Genomic DNA, 16,505 nt, shown 5'->3' with positions numbered 1-16,505 from the left:
AACAGCAAACAGGCCCAGAGAACAGGGTTTAATTTCAGAGCAAGCCAGGAGAGCGGCTGCCCCCAGGGAGCCCAGACAGGGGAGCTGAGAGAGCCCAAGGGACAGGGACGCCTCCCCCTGCCCAGCTTTGGCTCCTGCTTTCCCAGCGAACCCCCCTCCGCCGACAAGCAGAGCAGGAAGCCCCTGCCCTGGGCCAGGCCCCGGACTGCACAGGGGTTGGCCCAGCACGGGACGCCTGGCTGAAAGCAAGAGTCACTCCTGGCCCTGCTCTCGGAGGGGGACCGGGACCCGCCCGCAGTGGGGTGCGGCCGGAAGGTGGATGTACAGAGTGCGGCCGTCTCATCACAGCTGTCAATTCTGGGCGGACAACACAGAAGCCACGTGACCAGGGCTAACCAATCGTCTGCCGCACAGCAAGCCTGGGAAGGGCAGTGGCAGCACGAAGCAGAGGCTGGCAGAGCCGGTTCCCGCGAGGCTGCAGACAGGAAGTGGCTCCACTGCCAACAGGAAGTGACCTCTTGTGATCCAGAGCGCGACTCCCTCCTCCTCTGGCTGAGGAGCCGGGGGCTCGGAACAGGGTCAGGTTGTCCAGAGTCACTCGGAGCCGGGGCCAGGGCTGGCACGTGGGCCGTCCAGCCACCCCAGCCTGGCACACGGTGCCAGGCGCCGGCCGTGCCCAGCCCTCGGGGCAGAGTCCTCACTTGCGGCGCCGTCTCGTCTTCTCTTTGCCCTTCTGAGCCCTCATGTCCTTCTTCATGCGACTGTCCACCACCTTGAAGTGCCCCTTGACCCCCGCGGGGCGCCGCACACGCCGGCCGACCCCCTTCTTGGCCACCAGGTAGGTGACCTCCCGCTTCTCCTTCCCCAGGCCGGCCTTCTTGTAGATGCTGCCAGAGGAGAGGGGAGAGGTTAGAGCAGAGACCAGGGGGTGTCAATGCGACAGCTGCTGGGAGCAACTCCCAGCCCTGGACTCCACACGCTTCCTGGGGCACAAATAGCACTGGGCTGAGCCCCCCGGCTCCAGGGCCGCAGCCTCAGAAAAACATGGGGGACCCCCCCCACCTCCCCGCCTTTGTTCTCAGCTGCCTCCTCAGCCCCCGTCCAGCCAGCCCCCCGCCCTCCCAGGTCACTGGCTGCACGACCCCCCCGGCTCAATGCCACGACCCAGCACTGGTGCCCCAAGCAGGGGGGGCCTGGCCGAGGCAGGGGTGGGGAGCAGAAACGACCCCTCGGGAACCTGCTGATGCGGCTCTGGCAGCTGGCCTAGCCTCATGGTCCCATGCCGGCCTGGCCCGGCCTCTGCTGTTCCGAGAGATCCGACCACCCCCTGCCCACGCCGTACATCCCGACATCATCGTAACTCACCTGCGCAGCTGGGCCACCTTTTCACGCTCCGAAATATCCACCGTGCTCACCACAGCCTCCGCCTTCTTCTTCATCTGCTCCATCTTCTTCAGCAGCTGGGGGAGACGGGAGCGGTCAGGGGGTGGCTGGGGGCCCCGCCAGGCAGTGAGAGGAGAGGGTGGGGGAAGGGAAACCCTGCCCAGGGACGCCGGCCGTGCGGCTGACTTACCCGCCGCTTCTTCCGGGCCTTGGCCTCTGCCACCTTCTTGATGGGACGGGCGTTGATCTGGCGCCAGCGCTGCCGGTATTCCTCCACCGTCTGCCGGTCCAGAGGCAGCTGCTTCCGGCGGTGCTGCTGCTCTTCCTGCTGGAACCACTCGGGCAGCTCCCCCTCCTCCTCGTTAAAGGCATACCTGGGGGAGGGGTGCCCAACGGGTGAGGGCAGGCCCCAGGGACACCCCCGCCCTGAGGCTAATGGACCCAGGGGAAGTGACTGCCGGACACGGCTCACACCCACAGGGCAGGAGAGAAGGGGTCAAATGAGGGATCCCCCCTCCCACAACACACCCCGTTCTCTCCCCAAGAGAGAGAAACCAAGGGGGGATGGGCCCCTCAAGATCACAGCTGACCCCCCCCAGGGCCCGCCCGGGCCAGCTGGCTGCCAGCACCCGGCCCTGCCTGCTGCCCCCGGTACCTGTTGAAGGAGTTGTCAATCAGGTCCCGCTTGGCTTTCCTGGAGGTGGCAATGACAGACCCCAGCGCGAGCCCCTCCGCGTCCAGGACACGGGCCCTCTTCACTGGGGGCAGAAGACGGGCACGTTAGGGCTCAAGCTGCTACAAACGCTCCCACCCGCCCCCGGCGGCTCCCAAGAGCATTGGGCACCGAACCATTGTGGAGGCTCCAGCCTGGCCTTGGGGAGCAGAGGCCCCTGGCTGCAGAGGTGGCAGATCACCCTGCAGCTCCCCCCCGGGACATAGACTCAGCGGTGAGGCTGCACCCAACCCTGACGCAGTGCAAGGACCAGGCCTGCCCCAGAAACACCCCAGGGCCCTGCCCCTCCATGCTCAGCCCAGCAGAATCCAAGTGTGCAGGGGCTCAGTGTGGGGGGATCCAGGAGTGGGGTGAGAGGGTTCTGTGTGGGGCAATCTGGGTGTGGGCGCAGCGAGGGATCTCTGGGCAGGAGACAGGGGTTTGTTGGGGGTTCTAGGTGCAATAGGACCCTGCAGGGGGGTCTAGGTGAAGGTGGTTGGGGCTCAGCGGGAGGGGATCTGGGTGGCTCGGTGGGGTGGGGATCCAGGTGCAGGGGGAGTGATGCTCACCCGGAGGGGGTTCTGGGTGGGGGGGTTGAGTGACACTCAGTGGGAGGCTCTGGGTATGGGGGGGTCTGGATGCACGGGGGTTGGGCAGATGGGGGAGCAGCTCCCTGTACAGGGATCCGTCCCCAAGCAGCTGACGAGCGGCAGGTGCAGGACGCAGGGCGGTGGGGGGAGTTTGCAGAGCTTCCTGCAGCCGGGGGAGAAATTTGGGGTGGCTCTGACAGCCCCAGATGCCGTGCAGGGGAAGAGGAAGTCCTGTCCTACCCAGCCCAGCCGGGACTAGCAGCTGAGCCGAGCGCAGGGTAGGAGCCACCAGCCGGGTCTTCCCCAGTCCCACCCACAGTGATTTACCTCTGCCAGCTGCCCTGGGCACCCGAAACATATCGCTGGGGAGGGTCACATGACCACTCTTGGGGCTTCCCTTTGCTTCCCCGTCAGAAAGTCATTTTTCTGCAGGGAAGCAAAGAAATCTGTGGGGCACATAAATTCTGTGCAGAATTCCCCCAGGACTAGAAACCTCCATGGCCTTATGCCCTCCCCGCCAGCTGGGCCTGTGCCCCCCCCAGCCCTGAGCTCCATGCTGGTGTCCAGGGGTGCAGACGCCCAGCAGGGCTGCCTTTCCCTGCACACAGCCCCCACTCAACTCACCTGGGTCCTCAATGGGCACCACCTCGAAGCCACCTGGCTCGGCCAGCACCCGCTTCCTTCCCTTCTGCGACGTCTCCCTGGGGGGAAGAGAGGAGCTGTCACTGCCGCTCATGCAGCGCCCCCCAAGGCGACGGTGCTCAGGACTGAGTGTGGGGGGGGGGGCAACCCCCTCCCAGCTCATCCCTCCACTGCATAGAGTCCGGGAACCCGGGCCCCCGGCTACACCCACCCCGCCCCCACATTGGGCAGACCAGCGACCCCTGTTGGCTCCTCACCTCTCCTCGTCGCTGCTGCTGTCAGAGTCGTCCTCGCTGCTGCTCCCCCTGCCCTGGGCTTCGCTGGGACCAGCCCCCACGGCTGCCCTGGGCCCCACCTCCGCTGCAGCTTCCTCCTGGGATGGGGGCAGCTTCTTCTGCCCCTTCCCCTTCACGTTCTCTGGGTGTGACAAGCAAGGCCAGTGGGTGAGGTGGACTGGGGGGCCCCCAAGGGAGCTCACGGCCGAGAGGGGCACTGAGGCTGATAAGGGGGAATCCTGCTTCCCGGGGCCCCAGCCACACGGGCTGGATGGACAGCCTGGGGCCGGCCTGCTACCTTCAGGGGAGCCCTGCGCTCTGCCCCGTTTGGCTGGGCCCCTTTCCCTGGGGAGGCTGAGGCAGGGTCGAGCTCGTCTCACCAGCCGCTCCCCACATTCAGTCGCACCCGAGAGCAGGTCAGGGCTCCAATTGCTTCTGTGACCCCGTGGCCAGTTCCTCGCCTGGACAATGGGGGCCCAGCTCCCTCCCAGGCTTGGCTGCCAGGGGCTCTCTCATAAACATACAGCTGCGGGTAGCGTAAAATCCCTCCTTCCTCCGGAAAGGGTTAAGAAGCTCAGATAACCTGGCTGGCACCTGACCAAAGGGACCAATAAGGGGAGAAGATACTTTCAAATCTGTGGGGGAAGGTTTTTGTTCCGCAGCGACGAGCCAGGGCAGGGAAAACACATCTCCCCGAGCCATATCTGAACTAAGCATCTAATATCACAGAAACAGCAAGTAACAGCGAGGAAATCCTCTGTGTTCTGAATCTTTTTGTTACCCGGTAAAGTTATCTTTCATCCTGATCTTACAGAGATGATTCTTTTATCTGTTTTCTAAAATAAACGTCTTTTAAGAACTGGATTGTTTTTCAGTGTCCCAAAGACCCGGGGGGGTGATCTGTGCTCACTTTATAACCAATTGGTGAGGATATTATTCTCAAGCCTCCCCAGGAAAGGGGGTGTAGAGGTTTGGGGGGGGTATTTTGGGGGAGGTGGGGCTCCAAGTGGCCCTCCCCGAACGTTTGTTTAAATCACTTGGTGGTGGCAGCGATACCAAGGGCAAGGAAGGAATTTGTGCCTTGGGGAAGTTTTAAACCTAAGCTGGGAAAAATAAGTTTAGGGGCTTTTTCATGCGGGTCCCCACATCCGTACCCCAGAGTTCAGAGTGGGGAGGGAGCCCTGACAGGCGCCATCCCCAGCGACAGCCAGCCCCGTGCACCACGCCACGGCCCCCTTCTCACCTGCCGGCGGCTCCTTCCTCTCGGACAGCGCCTGCGCCTGGCTGATCTCCAGGGCCTCGTCCGCGTCGTCCTCAATGCCGGCAAAGACCTCCTAGGGAGGGGGAGGGGTTGGTCACAGAGGGCAGGGCTGGGCTGGCGGGGGGGCAGCAGGAGAGACATGAATGGCAGGGAGCTGGCAGGGATGGGGGGCAGGGGGGAGATATGTGGGGAGCTGGGAGTGAGGGGATGTTTGAGGCAAGGATACAGGCCCTTGTGCGTGGGCTGCTTTCATTGCACCCCCCCTTCTCCCCCCATCCTTGGGGTCCCTGCAGCCCACGTGGGGAAACTCTGGCCCCTGTAACTCTCCAGCCCCAGCCAGGCCTCCCTGGGGGAGCTCAAGAGTCTCCTGCCAGCCACTGGCACCGCGGCTCACACGTGCTGTGCTGCCACCAGAGGGCGACAGGCCAGAGCCAGCGCAGACCTTGCTCCAGCCAGCAGAGGGCAGGTGGGCCCAGGTGAGGCTGGAGCCGCTGCCCAGGGGCTGGGACACCCCCCACCTCGGGGCCTGGCACTTCCTGGCCAGTGGGGGCACTCACCTTCCCGAACCACAGGCTGGTCTGCCTCTCCTCCAGCACCGACTTCTCCTCCAGGGGCACCAGCAGGGGATTCTCCTCTCCCTCCTCCTCCTCCTCCGGCTGCTGGAAGGTCCCTCTGCAACACAGCCAGCCAGGCGCGCTCAGCCCTGGGGCCACGGACCGGGACCTGGCAGGGGGCCCTCAGCCCTGGGGCCGCGGACCGGGACCCGGTGGGGGGCCCTCAGCCCCGGGGCCGCGGACCGGGACCCGGCAGGGGGGCGGCCGGGCGCCCTCAGCCCTGGGGCCGCGGACAAGGGACCCGGCGGGGGCGGCCGGGCTGCTTTGCACAGGGCTCCCTGGGGCAGGGCACTTAGCTGCCCATCTGGCTCCAACCCCTGGGAAAGGGGCAGAGCCTCCCACCACAGTGGTGCTGCGAGGGTTAAGGGCCAGGCAGGCCGATTCCATCCGCCTGGTCATCACCCCAGCCAGTCTCAGCGCCCCCTACTGGGAGCCCAGAGAAGAGCGGCTGTCCCCTGCCCAGCACCCCTCACGGCCATGGCCCTACCAAATTCACGGTTTTTGTAAATTTCACTCATAGCATTTTTAAAAGCTTGACTGTCCCGGTTTCAGATACATAAATTTCACGGTGTTGTAACGAAGCATGAACGTGTGTTTAAAAATGGCAAAAGATGTAAAGTTCATGCTGCCCCCCCCAAAAAGTGACGACCCCCCAATACCACACCACCCTCACCTCTGTGCTGCCTTCAGAGCCGGGCAGCCAGCCAGCAGCCGCCGCTCTCCAGGCAGCGCAGAAGTCGGAGTGGCAAAGCCACGACCCCCTTCTAGGTCGGGAGGCCGTTTCCAAAGCTCTGCTTAGGGTAAAAGTTCACAACAGACCAGATGTTATTACAGGGGAGACCAGATTTCATCTTATGCGACACGTTTTTCACGGCCGTGAATCTGGCAGTTCCCTACTCATGGCCAAGCTGGCCCCCAAGCTGCTCCAACCGGGAGGAGTTTACTGCAGCTGCCAGGATCCCTCACCTGCCCCCCGCTCCCCACAGTGGCTCTGACCTCTTTGGGCCCAGCCCCCGCTTGGCTTCCTGCAGCCGCTCCTCGACGTCGGCCAGCTCGTCCGAGCCCAGGTCGCTGGCCAGAGACACGTCGTCCGCGTCGTCCTGCTCCGAGAGGGCCACGTCGTCGTCCTCGTGCGGCACCTCCAGGAAGGCGTCTGCAGACGCCATGTCGCCCCTGGACACCTCGTTCAGCAGCTGAGGACCAGGGAGCGAGGGTCAGGAGCCAGGCCCCAGGGAAATCAAATCATCCTGCCTCCCTCCCAGCCCAGCCTCCACCTGGCCTCGCCAACACCCCTGGAGTGCCCCCACCCACCACTCTCCTAGCCCCGCTCACGCCCCTGTGGCCTGCCCATTGCCCGAGCCCCACCAACCCCCCGGCTCTGCCCCGAGCAGACAAGGGCCGTCACGCCGGTGGGGAGCCAGCTGCCGCCCCCGCAGCCTCACCCGGGTCTTGCCGATGGTTCGGAGCGAGAACATGCCAGTCTTGCCCTCGTCCGCGATGGAGACGCCGGGCAGGTCCATCTTCAGCTCGATGCGCTCGCGCTGCTTCCGCTGCTCCTTCAGGATCTTCTTCTTCTTCCTGGGGGGAACCCACCGGGGGAGGGGCGTCACGCTGCAGCCAGCGCCCCACAGCTGCCGTCGCGGGGATGGGAGCCCGGCTGCCCCAGCCTGCCTCCCGGCGGGCCTGTCCGACTGCCCCCCCCCCCCCAGATGGAGACCCCTGTGCTGTGGGGCTGGGCCCCTAGCGCTCTCAGCTGCACAGTCATGGGGGAAGGGGCACCATCCCCCCACCCGCGAGGTGCCTCCCTGGCTGCTGGGGCAGAGCACCGGGCAGCCCGAGGGGCGGCATGGCTGCCAGCCGGCAGTGAGCTCCAGCTGCTGCCGGGGACACATGGAGCCGGGTCTCTCGGCAGGCGGGGGGGTGTCAGAGAAGGCCTGGCTGGCAGGACTCCTGGGTCCTATTCCCAGCTCTGCTGCAGACTATGGGAGCTTGGGCCAGTCACTCCACTCAGGGCCTCTGCTTCCCTCACATGCTGGGGTGGGCGAGCGTCTGAGCCGGGCTGGGGTCCCTGGGAAGGGCAGAGATCCTGAGCCCAAAGGAAACTGCTCCCAGAAGCACATCTGAGAGGAGGGGGTCAGGGAGAGGCGCCATGGGGGTACGCAGGGCAAACGGGTACCAGGGGGGCTGCCCGCATGGGGCAAGGGAGAGCCCCCTGCAGCATTTCTGCTGGCTGGACTCCTCAGCCCAGCTGAGGATGGGCCCATCACATGCCTGCAGCGTAGCAGGAGCTCCCGGCACTGAGCTTCCCCCACCCCTGGGTGCCCAGATCCCCTGGGGAGGGCAGCAGTCACCTCTTCAGCTCAGCCACTTCCTCCGCCTTCAGCTCCGCCAGCCTCAGCTCCATCTCCTCCTCCTCTGTGGCTCCAGCCCCAGCTGCTCCCGACGTCTTCCCAGCCTCCTCCTCGCCGCCCTCCTCCTCCTCGCCGGAGCTCAAGCTGCCAGAAGATGGAGTCACTCAGCCCGGCCCTGCCCCATCCAGCCAACCCTGGGCCAGGATCCCCAGCGCCACCAGCTGGCGGGCACGAGCTATGGCGTCACAGCGCCCCCTGGTGTGCGTGGGGGGGCAGCTGCAGATTTTGGAAGCCACTTTTCTCCGCCTACCTGATGTCCAGCTCCTTGGCCTGCTCCTTCAGCTTCTTGGCCATAAAGCGACGGAGCTTCGTCCTCCAGTTCAGCAGGGCCCTGAGCAGAGAGGCAGCGAGTTAGAACCAGCCCCCCAGGCAGTGCCGGACTCCCCAAGCCCAGGCCGCGTGCCCCCACTCCCCGGTACCTGAGCTCCTTGCGGCCCAGCACGCGGATGTCCCGGCAGCACTGGCGCAGCTCCTCGGTGGTGGCGCTGTGCCGCTCCAGCTCGCTGTCCCCCAGCGTGATCTGCACAGGAGCCAAAGGGGAAAGGCTGCAGCTGTCTCCTTCCCAAGGCCCAGCAGCCCCCGCAACCCTTCCCCTGCCCCAAGCCCAGGGCCGTGGGTCCCCCCAGCAAGCCCCTGGGTGCTGCTAAGTGCACTGCAGGTGTCCAGCAGAGGGGCTGAGCCCAGCCCAGGCTGGGGCTCTCCCTGCTCCGCTCCCCCGGGGGCCGGCCAGGCCCTGGGCACTCACCTCGTTGGCCTTGGAGAGGAAATCCACAGGGTTGGGGGCCTTGAGGAAATCCATCAGCGTGAAGCGGTGATAGAGCGTCGTGTCACCTTCTGCGTATCCCTCCGCCTGCGAGACGGGAGGACGGGGTCAGAGCCGTAGAGTCCCGGGGGGCCATTGGATCAGCTTAGCCCAGCCGCTTCACTTCCCCCCTCATACCTCCATGGAGCCCAACGGCTTGTGGTGCCTCCAGCCTGGAGCTGACGACACCGAGATGGGGCCCCCTCCCTTCCCCGGGCAGTTTGTTCCAATGGCCAATCGCCCGCTCGGGGAACACGTCCTGCCTCATTTCTAACTCGAACGTGTCTAACGTCAGCTTCCAGCCAGGGGTTCTCGTTCTGCCTGTCGCCTTTAACGAGCCCATTAGTCGCCAGTATTTTCTCCCCATCAAGATCAAATCACTGCCGTCAAGTCAACTCTCAGTCTGCTCTGTGATCAGCGAAACATACTGAGCTGTGTGGGTGTCACTCTCCGGCCTGTTTGCCAGCCCCCAAATCGCTTTTGTGGCTCTTTTCTGCACCCTCTCTAATACGTCAACATCCGCTTTGAATGCAGACACCAGACCGGGGCGCGGTCTCCGGCGTCGGTCCCAGCAGCGTTGTACAGAAATCCGCTCCGACTTCCCTCTTCACACAGCCACGGGTCACATCAGCATCACCCCAGGAGCTTGCGGGCATCCGCTTGTCCACAATGACTCCTAGGTCCTGTCCAGGGCCCCTGCTTTCCAGAACGCAGGCCCCCATTCCGCAGGGACGGCCCTAGACCCATGACCTTGCTTTTGGCTGTATTAAAACACCTGGTGTTTGAACGGATCCAGTTCAGCCAGTGATCCTGATCGCTCCATAGACCACCCTGTCCCAATCGCTATGCCTCACTCCACAAATCTTTGGGCAGGTCTACACTAAGGGTAGGGGTCGAACTAGGGTACGCAAATTCAGCTACGTGAATAGCGTAGCTGAATTCGAAGTACCCTAGTTCGAACTACTCACCCGTCCAGATGCCGCGGAATCGAAGTCCGCGGCTCCAAGGTCGACTCCGCCACCGCCGTTTGCAGTGGTGGGGTACCGGAGTGCGCGGGGAGTTCGAACTATCGCGTCCAGATTAGACGCGATAGTTCGAACTCCGAGAAGTCGAACTCTCCGCGTCGACCCGGCAGGTAAGTGTAGACTAGCCCTTTGGCTCAGCTGCACATTTGCTATTTGCTGCCAGACTGATGAAATATTGAATGAGGTCAGGCCTAGTACCAGGCCCTACGGAAACCCACTGGACACTCGCCCATTAGAGGACAACCCCTTTTGAGATCTGTCTATTCGTCAGGTGTTAATCCACTTACTGCTTTGCAGGTACCGCACAGTGCTACGTTTTCAGTTAGAACGTTGTGCAGTAACTAAGACAAGTACTTTTCAAAGAATGAAACTACGTTTGACAGCCCCCCCTCACCAATCACATTAATTGACATTAATTAACATCAGTAGGTTAGAGATTTTCTCAGCCAGCTCTTTTAGAACTTTTTGGTTGCTAATGACTTGCTGATTTAAAAATGTTTGTTCCTAGTAGATGCTTTTTAACATCCACCTTGGTTGCTAACGGACTAGAAAGTACTTCACCACTCTCATGTAATATGAGAGCATAATCCTGCTTCTTGGCAAACACACAAATATGCATGCATCTGACGAAGCGGGTATTCACCCTCGAAAGCTCATGCTCCAATATGTCTGTTAGTCTATAAGGTGCCACAGGACTCTTTGCTGCTTTTAAATATTTATTAAACACTTTTCTGCCTTTTCTATATTAACACCTTTACCGTCTTCACCTAGCACAATAGGCCTATACCATTGCTAGCATTTATTTTGTTCCTAATATCCTTAAACTCTTTATTGTCCTTAGCTATGAAAGCCAGGGAGTTTATCCTGATCTCTTTAGCTTCCCTTATCAACTTTCTACACTCCATAACTTCTAATTTATACCCATTGCTATGCATTTCCCATTTTTTCCATGTGTTATCTATTGCTTTTTTATGTCTAATTGTCACTTTCTCTTCACCACTGAACCAGGATGGGATTTTAGGTCAAGTTCTTTCTTGACTGTAGAATCGTGGCTTTTTGGCCTGTAACGCACCCTTTTAAAAGGGCTCCCAATTTTCATTAATTTTCCTGCCAGCATTTTTCCTCCCAAGCAATTTCACTCATAGTTTTCCTCGGCTTTGGGAAATTAGCTCGTTTGAAGTGTCAAGCATATACATGACTAGCCAGACGGGATGAGTAAGCAGCAGGCTCCACTCGGCAGGGTCCAAGCACCACAGCCTCCCCCAGCCCCACTCTAAACTGTGGACCACTCTCCTCATCCATGGGGGCTGCTCTCCCTGCCCCAAAGGACCTCCCCTCACAGCCAATCCCCCCGGACTGCTCATTTGTACCTTTGGTTTCTTTTTGGTCACCAGCTCGCTCACAGATTTGGCCTGAATCTCAACTTCCTTGAAGGCAAATTTGGGATCAAAGAATTTGCTGTCAATTTTATCTGGGGACAGATATCCTGGGAGAGGGGAAAGAAAAGGATCAGAGGTGTCAGCCAGCAACCCCCACTCCCTTCCCACTCAGCAACCCCCGGCCCCAGCTCACCCTGGCAGACGACGAAGATCTCGGCCGACTCGTTGCGGGAGGCCTGCGGCTTGGTGGCCTGCACCTTGCGAAACAACTGCTGGAAGATCCACAGGAGGGGCTGGTAGTCACGGGAGCGGAAGACTTTTGTGATGAACCAGCCGCCCTTGGAAAGGAATTCGCAGGCCAGCTTCAGGGCCATGAGCGTCAGGTTGGCTGGGTGGAGAATGGAGGTGGATCAGCGCCAAAGCCAACCTCGTTGAGCCTTCACGCCCCGTGGCTCCAAGCACAGCAGCCCGGGGCGCGGCTAGGGAGCAGGATCCAGCTTGATTCTGGTTCCCATGGTGCCTGTCGGGATACCTGAGGGGAAGGATGAGGCAGGGGGCGGGGCTGGGCCGGACTCAGCCCTGGGCGTGCTGAGGAGACACTCGCTCGGGGCAGCGTGTTCCTTTCCCTCCCCTGGGGCGTCCGTCTCACACTTCCACAGAGCCCAGGCCTCTTGCCGCTCTCTGCTCAGGAGCACACGACCGACAGTGCCGGGCTACAGCCGGAGGGTCCCGCTCCCTCGTAGCTGGGCCGGCCGAGGGCCCTTTGCTCCTGCACTGGGGGCGATGGGACACAGGGTCGCTGAGCCAGACCCGGGGCTGCGCTGCAGCTCCAGGGCACTAGGGATGGAGCTGAACCCTCGGCTGTCACAGGGACCGGGGCCGCCAGGCGAGGGGGGAGGTACCTTGGGAGTACGCGTCATGCACCCAGCTGGCCCCCACATTGGGGGCCCCGTCGTTCAGCACCACGTCCACCTTCCACGTCTGCAGCTCCTTGCGCACGGCCTGGGGGGCGAGGGCAGGGGGTGAGCCTGGGACACCCTCCCTGCCAGGACAGCCCCCCTCACATTCCCCACAGCAGAGTGGGGGATGGGGGGGCGAGGGCAGAGTGAGCCTGCCGCCCCTCCTCCCACGCCAGGCCTCTCCTCCGACACCCCAAGACCAACGCTCCCGCCGGCCTACAGAGCCTGCGTCCCAGGGCTGAGCCAGACCCAAGGGTCCTACCCACTCCCCCAAGGGAAACCGGGGTGGGTGGCTCGGGGATCCCACCGCAGAGAGGCCTCTGGGGGGTGGGTGGACATGATGCCCCCCATACCCCCAGAAACAGGGCCGGGGGAGATGCGCTAAAGTGTCCGACTGTCTGGGTTCAGGAGGCGTTGTGGGGTGGAAATTACCTGGCGACACTTCTCCGTGGTGATGTCCTCCTGCAGCGTCACCACATTGGGGATGGGCTTAATGGGGACCAAATCCACCCCTAGGAGAGAGACACTCAGCATCTGCCAGACCCCCACCCCGAACAGGGGGGCTGCCCCGTTCTCAACAGCCCCCAGCTCCCATGAGGGGTGGCGCCTGCCCCAGCCATCAGGAGGGACAGCGTCCCCCTCCCAACCAGCCCCTCGGCGACTGCCCCTTCTCTCCTGGGCCCAGCCCCCCGGGCATCCTGTCCTGCCCCTCTCCCCGGCTCCCCTCACTCACCAATGATGAGGCTGGAAACTGGCATGAACTTGGAGGCCACCTGCAGCCTGTGGAGAGGAGAGAGGGCCAGAGACAGCATAAGGCCTTGCCCCCCCATAATGACCCACACGGGTCCCCCCGTTTCCCCCCAGCACCATCACGGGAAAGGAGACGAGCCCCACAGGACTGACTCTGACAGAGGAGAAACCCAGGCAGGGTGGGGCTCCACACCCACCCCCTGGGGCCTGGCACCCCGAGTCTCTACGCAGCCCATGGATACGGCTGTTTGGGGTCACCCCCGCACCAGGCTGGTCTGAGACTGGCAGAGTGTGGGGGGATCCAGCTTGGAGGGCCTGGCAGCGTTGGGAGCTGCTCCCCCGACGTGCAGCAGCCTCTGCCCAGTCCACGCTGCCTCGGCTGGGGACAGATGTGTTACCTGGGAGGGCTCTGCCCTCATCTTTCATGGGGAGACACCTGCGATACCTCACCTGGCGGAGCCAGAGCGGGGAGACTCCCTGGGGCTTCAGCCCACTCAGGGCCTGGGGGGGCAGTATGGGTCCCGTGCTTCCCTAGGGGCCGGCAAAGCACCAGCAGCAGCTCCAGGCCTGGGCGCTGAGCTCTCGCCCGCCGCTGCCTGCTACGGGACAGTCACCCGGGGCTTGGGGCAGGGTAGTGATGGTGCCCCTGGAGTCCGACAGGCGCAGGGCTCCCCCCCGCGGTTGCAGCCTGCGATGGCCACAAGGCTGCTCGCCAGCCCGGGGAACAGGGATGTCGGACAGTGTCTGGTCCTGCCCCCGAGCCACAGGGCTGCCGCACGATTCCTCTTCTGCCCCAAGACTCAGTTCGTTGGCCACCGACAGAGCTCAGGAAGCAGGCAGGGCTGCACATGGGCTCTGGGTCTCCCCAAGGCGCAGGCGAATGGGCTGGAGCTCTGCCAAGCCAGCCAGGACATTCCTGCCTCCTATCACCCGGGGCCCTGCCAGCCCCCGTGTCCCCTGGGTTCTGATGGGGCAGCCGTGGCCCCGGTCACTCACCAGCCGCCAGGGGCCGCGCACAAGTCCAGCAGCGCGCGGGATTTCGGCAGGAACTGGAACTTCCGGTTGAGCTGAATCAGCTTGAAGGAGGATCGCGAGCGAAAGCCTAAAGGGAGGGAGAGTCAGAGCTTTCCGGGGGTCTGGGTGAGTCCCACCTCGGCACTCGGCAGGCGCGAGGGGGCCATCGCCAGCGCCCCAGCAGCTGCTGCAGGGCAGGAAGTGGGGAAACCAACAGAACGAGGTGTGGCGGAGATCACGTCCCAGGCCAGGCCACGCGTGGGAGGTTGCGGCCCGGCAGAGGGAGGATGTGGGCGCTGAGGGGCAGAGACACCCCGAGGACTCAGCCGACGCTGCCCCTCGCCCCCGCTCACCCGTCTCCTTGGCCAGGCGGTAGAACTTGTCCCGGCGACTCTTGCCCACTTTGCCCTTCTTGCCCATGCTGGGGGGTGAAGGAGCCGCAGGCTGGCTCAGGCCACGGGCTCGGCTCGCTCTCCGGCGGGCGGGGCAGCCCCACGACCAGTCGCAGGCAGCAGCACACGGCTTCTGCGGAGAGACGGGAAGCGGCAGCAGGTTGAACTCAGAGTCCAAATCGCCCCTCATCGGCTCTGAGCACCCCGGGGAGCACGTCACTCACCCCAACACTGGGCTGGGGGAAGGGAGGCCCCCCTCCCATCCCATTCCCTGCAGCTGCCCTCCAAGGCAGACGGCTACGGATCAAGGAGCGAGTGACCACGCGACTCCGTCCGAGGCCCCCACAGGGGCCCCAGTACCAGCCCCACTCCTGTCTACAGCAGGACAAGCCTCTAAACGCATGTAGTCCTGCCCCATAAAGAAAAACATCCATAGGATCGCAGAATGCCACCTATGACATGGCTGGCTACGGCCCCCTCGCAGCGTGACCCCCAAGCCCCAGTGCAACCCGCACCCACCGGCTCCCCGAGCAGCAGCTGAGCGGGGCGAGGACCTGTCAGACCCCCAGCCAGCGGGGAGACCAGATCCGCACCTGCTGGCTCCAGCCCAGCACCCCCGACACCGAGTCAAAGGAGCGCAGCTCCTCACACCGCAGGGGTGCCCGGGGGTCAGCACCAGAGAGGGGAGGGGCACCTGGCGAGGCCCCCAGGGACCCAGTTGGAAACGCGCTGGGCCGGGCCGGCGGCTTCCAGCTGGGAGCAGCTATGGAAGAAATAAATTCCCCCCGCCCTCCCCCACTCCCAGCAATCCCCACACGAGTTCCCCCAACCCTCCCCACTGCCCACAACCCTCCCCACTGTCCGCACCCTCCCACCAATCCCACGCGAGTCCTCCAACCTCCCCACTATCCCCACTCCCACCCATCCCCACGCGAGTTCCCCAACCCTCCTCCACTGCCCGCACCCCTCCCACCAATCCCCGCGCAGGCCTCCCCACCCCACGCGAGTCCCTCCCCACCCCACGCGAGTCCCCCACTCCCACCAATCCCCACGAGTTCCTCTAACCTCCGCACTATCCCCACTTCCACCTATCCCCACGAGTGCCCCAACCCTCCCCCTCTGCCCGCACTCCCTCCCACCTATCCCCCACCCCCCACGCGAGTCCCCACTCCCACCAATCCCCACGCGAGTTCCCCCAACCTCGCCACCCCCCACGCGAGTTCCCAACCCTCCCCCCCATCCCCATCCCCACGAGTCCCCTCAAATCGCTCCTCCCCCGAGTCCCCGACTCACCCCGGCCCGGCTACTGGTGCGTGCAGCTTGCACACCACATGCACACGCCAAGCTCCTTCCACACTGCCCGCGCGCGCCTCCACTTCCGTTTCCGTCACGACGCTGCCCTGCCGCCATCTTGTGAGTGGCGTCCAGGCGCTGAGGCGGAGCGGGGCCGGCGGGGGAACACGGCGCCCGGGAGGACTCAGGGGAACGTTCTCATCATGGTGTTTGTCCCTTTCTCCCTACAAGCCCGAAGGTTACTGGAGAGACCCCACCAAGATGGCGGCTACGGACCGGCGGAGGCGGCCATCTTAGGTGTGGTCATTGGAGCCCGGAAGCGTGATGGGTGTTTTGAGCGTTCATAGCCAGAGAAAGGAAATGACGGCGACGCGCTTCCTGCGCGTGCGCACGGGGGAAAGGGGCGAGGCGGCGGCCATCTTGGATGTGGGCAGATAGCTCCGCTGGTCTATCTACGCCTGCGCAGTGCGCGTCGGTTCCCTGACTGGTCACAGCGCCCCGATGCCGGCGGAGAAGATGGCGGTGGACGGGCCGGAGCAGGTGAGAGACCCCGGGGGGAGGGGCGGCGCGGCCGGCCCGGGCCGAGGGGGGCTCGTCCTGCCCTCGGGGCGGCTCCGCGGAGCCGGGGCCGCGTTGTGCTGGAGTCAGGCCGGGGGGATGGGATAGGGGTGAGGGGTGGGGTGGCAGGGGAGGAGTCATGGGCGAGGGAGGAGAGAGGAGGATTGGGGTGGGAGAAGGGGAGGAGGAAGAAGAGGGATGGGGGGATCCCGGGCAGGGAGGCGGGGTGGGGTGGCAGAGGAGGGGATAGGGGTGAGGAGGAAGGCAGGGATGGGTGGGGAAGGAGGAGGAAGAAGGATGGGGATCTCGGGCAGGGACAGGGGTGGGCTGGCAGGGAGGTATCCTGGGCGAGGGAGGAAGAGGAGGATCAGGGGGCGGGGAAGGGGAAGGGGAGGAGGAAGAGGGATGGGGATCCCGGGCAGGGAGGCAGGGTGGGAGTGGGGTG

At 63.7% G+C, this 16,505-nt stretch overlaps 1 protein-coding gene across 2 annotated transcripts; it reads right to left on the bottom strand.

Annotated features, from left to right (window-relative positions):
- Positions 1-15,556, bottom strand: LOC120385219 (pre-rRNA 2'-O-ribose RNA methyltransferase FTSJ3-like). 2 transcript variants are annotated; one of them, XM_039504331.1, is made up of 22 exons: positions 15,503-15,556; positions 14,171-14,342; positions 13,800-13,905; positions 12,787-12,833; positions 12,486-12,565; positions 11,997-12,096; positions 11,288-11,482; positions 11,086-11,201; positions 8,634-8,738; positions 8,308-8,408; positions 8,139-8,219; positions 7,829-7,972; positions 6,920-7,055; positions 6,474-6,670; positions 5,421-5,535; positions 4,846-4,936; positions 3,585-3,744; positions 3,310-3,386; positions 2,039-2,141; positions 1,574-1,757; positions 1,366-1,460; positions 1-887 (listed from the first exon to the last, which is right to left on the bottom strand). In XM_039504331.1, exons 2-22 carry the CDS (start codon positions 14,235-14,237, stop codon positions 698-700), a joined length of 2,490 nt encoding a protein of 829 aa, XP_039360265.1. In that variant the 5' UTR covers positions 14,238-14,342; positions 15,503-15,556; the 3' UTR covers positions 1-697. The 2 variants fall into 2 exon arrangements, with proteins under 2 accessions (XP_039360265.1, XP_039360266.1); XM_039504332.1 differs by lacking the exon at positions 15,503-15,556 and adding an exon at positions 14,803-14,822.
- Between the last annotated feature and the right edge of the window lie 949 nt (positions 15,557-16,505).

Source organism: Mauremys reevesii, linkage group 17, assembly GCF_016161935.1.
Source record: "Mauremys reevesii isolate NIE-2019 linkage group 17, ASM1616193v1, whole genome shotgun sequence".
In the NCBI taxonomy this organism is placed as follows: Eukaryota; Metazoa; Chordata; order Testudines; family Geoemydidae; genus Mauremys; species Mauremys reevesii.
This window is presented reverse-complemented; position numbering and strand designations above follow the sequence as displayed.

Coding starts and splice junctions, on each gene's coding strand:
- LOC120385219 (XM_039504331.1), bottom strand. CDS start 14,237: ATGGGCAAGAAGGGCAAAGTGGGCAAGAGTCGCCGGGACAAGTTCTAC. Junction 11,483..11,996: donor GCATGACGCGTACTCCCAAG/GTACCTCCCCCC, acceptor TTCTCCACCCAG/CCAACCTGACGCTCATGGCC. Junction 11,202..11,287: donor GATCTTCGTCGTCTGCCAGG/GTGAGCTGGGGC, acceptor CCCCTCTCCCAG/GATATCTGTCCCCAGATAAA.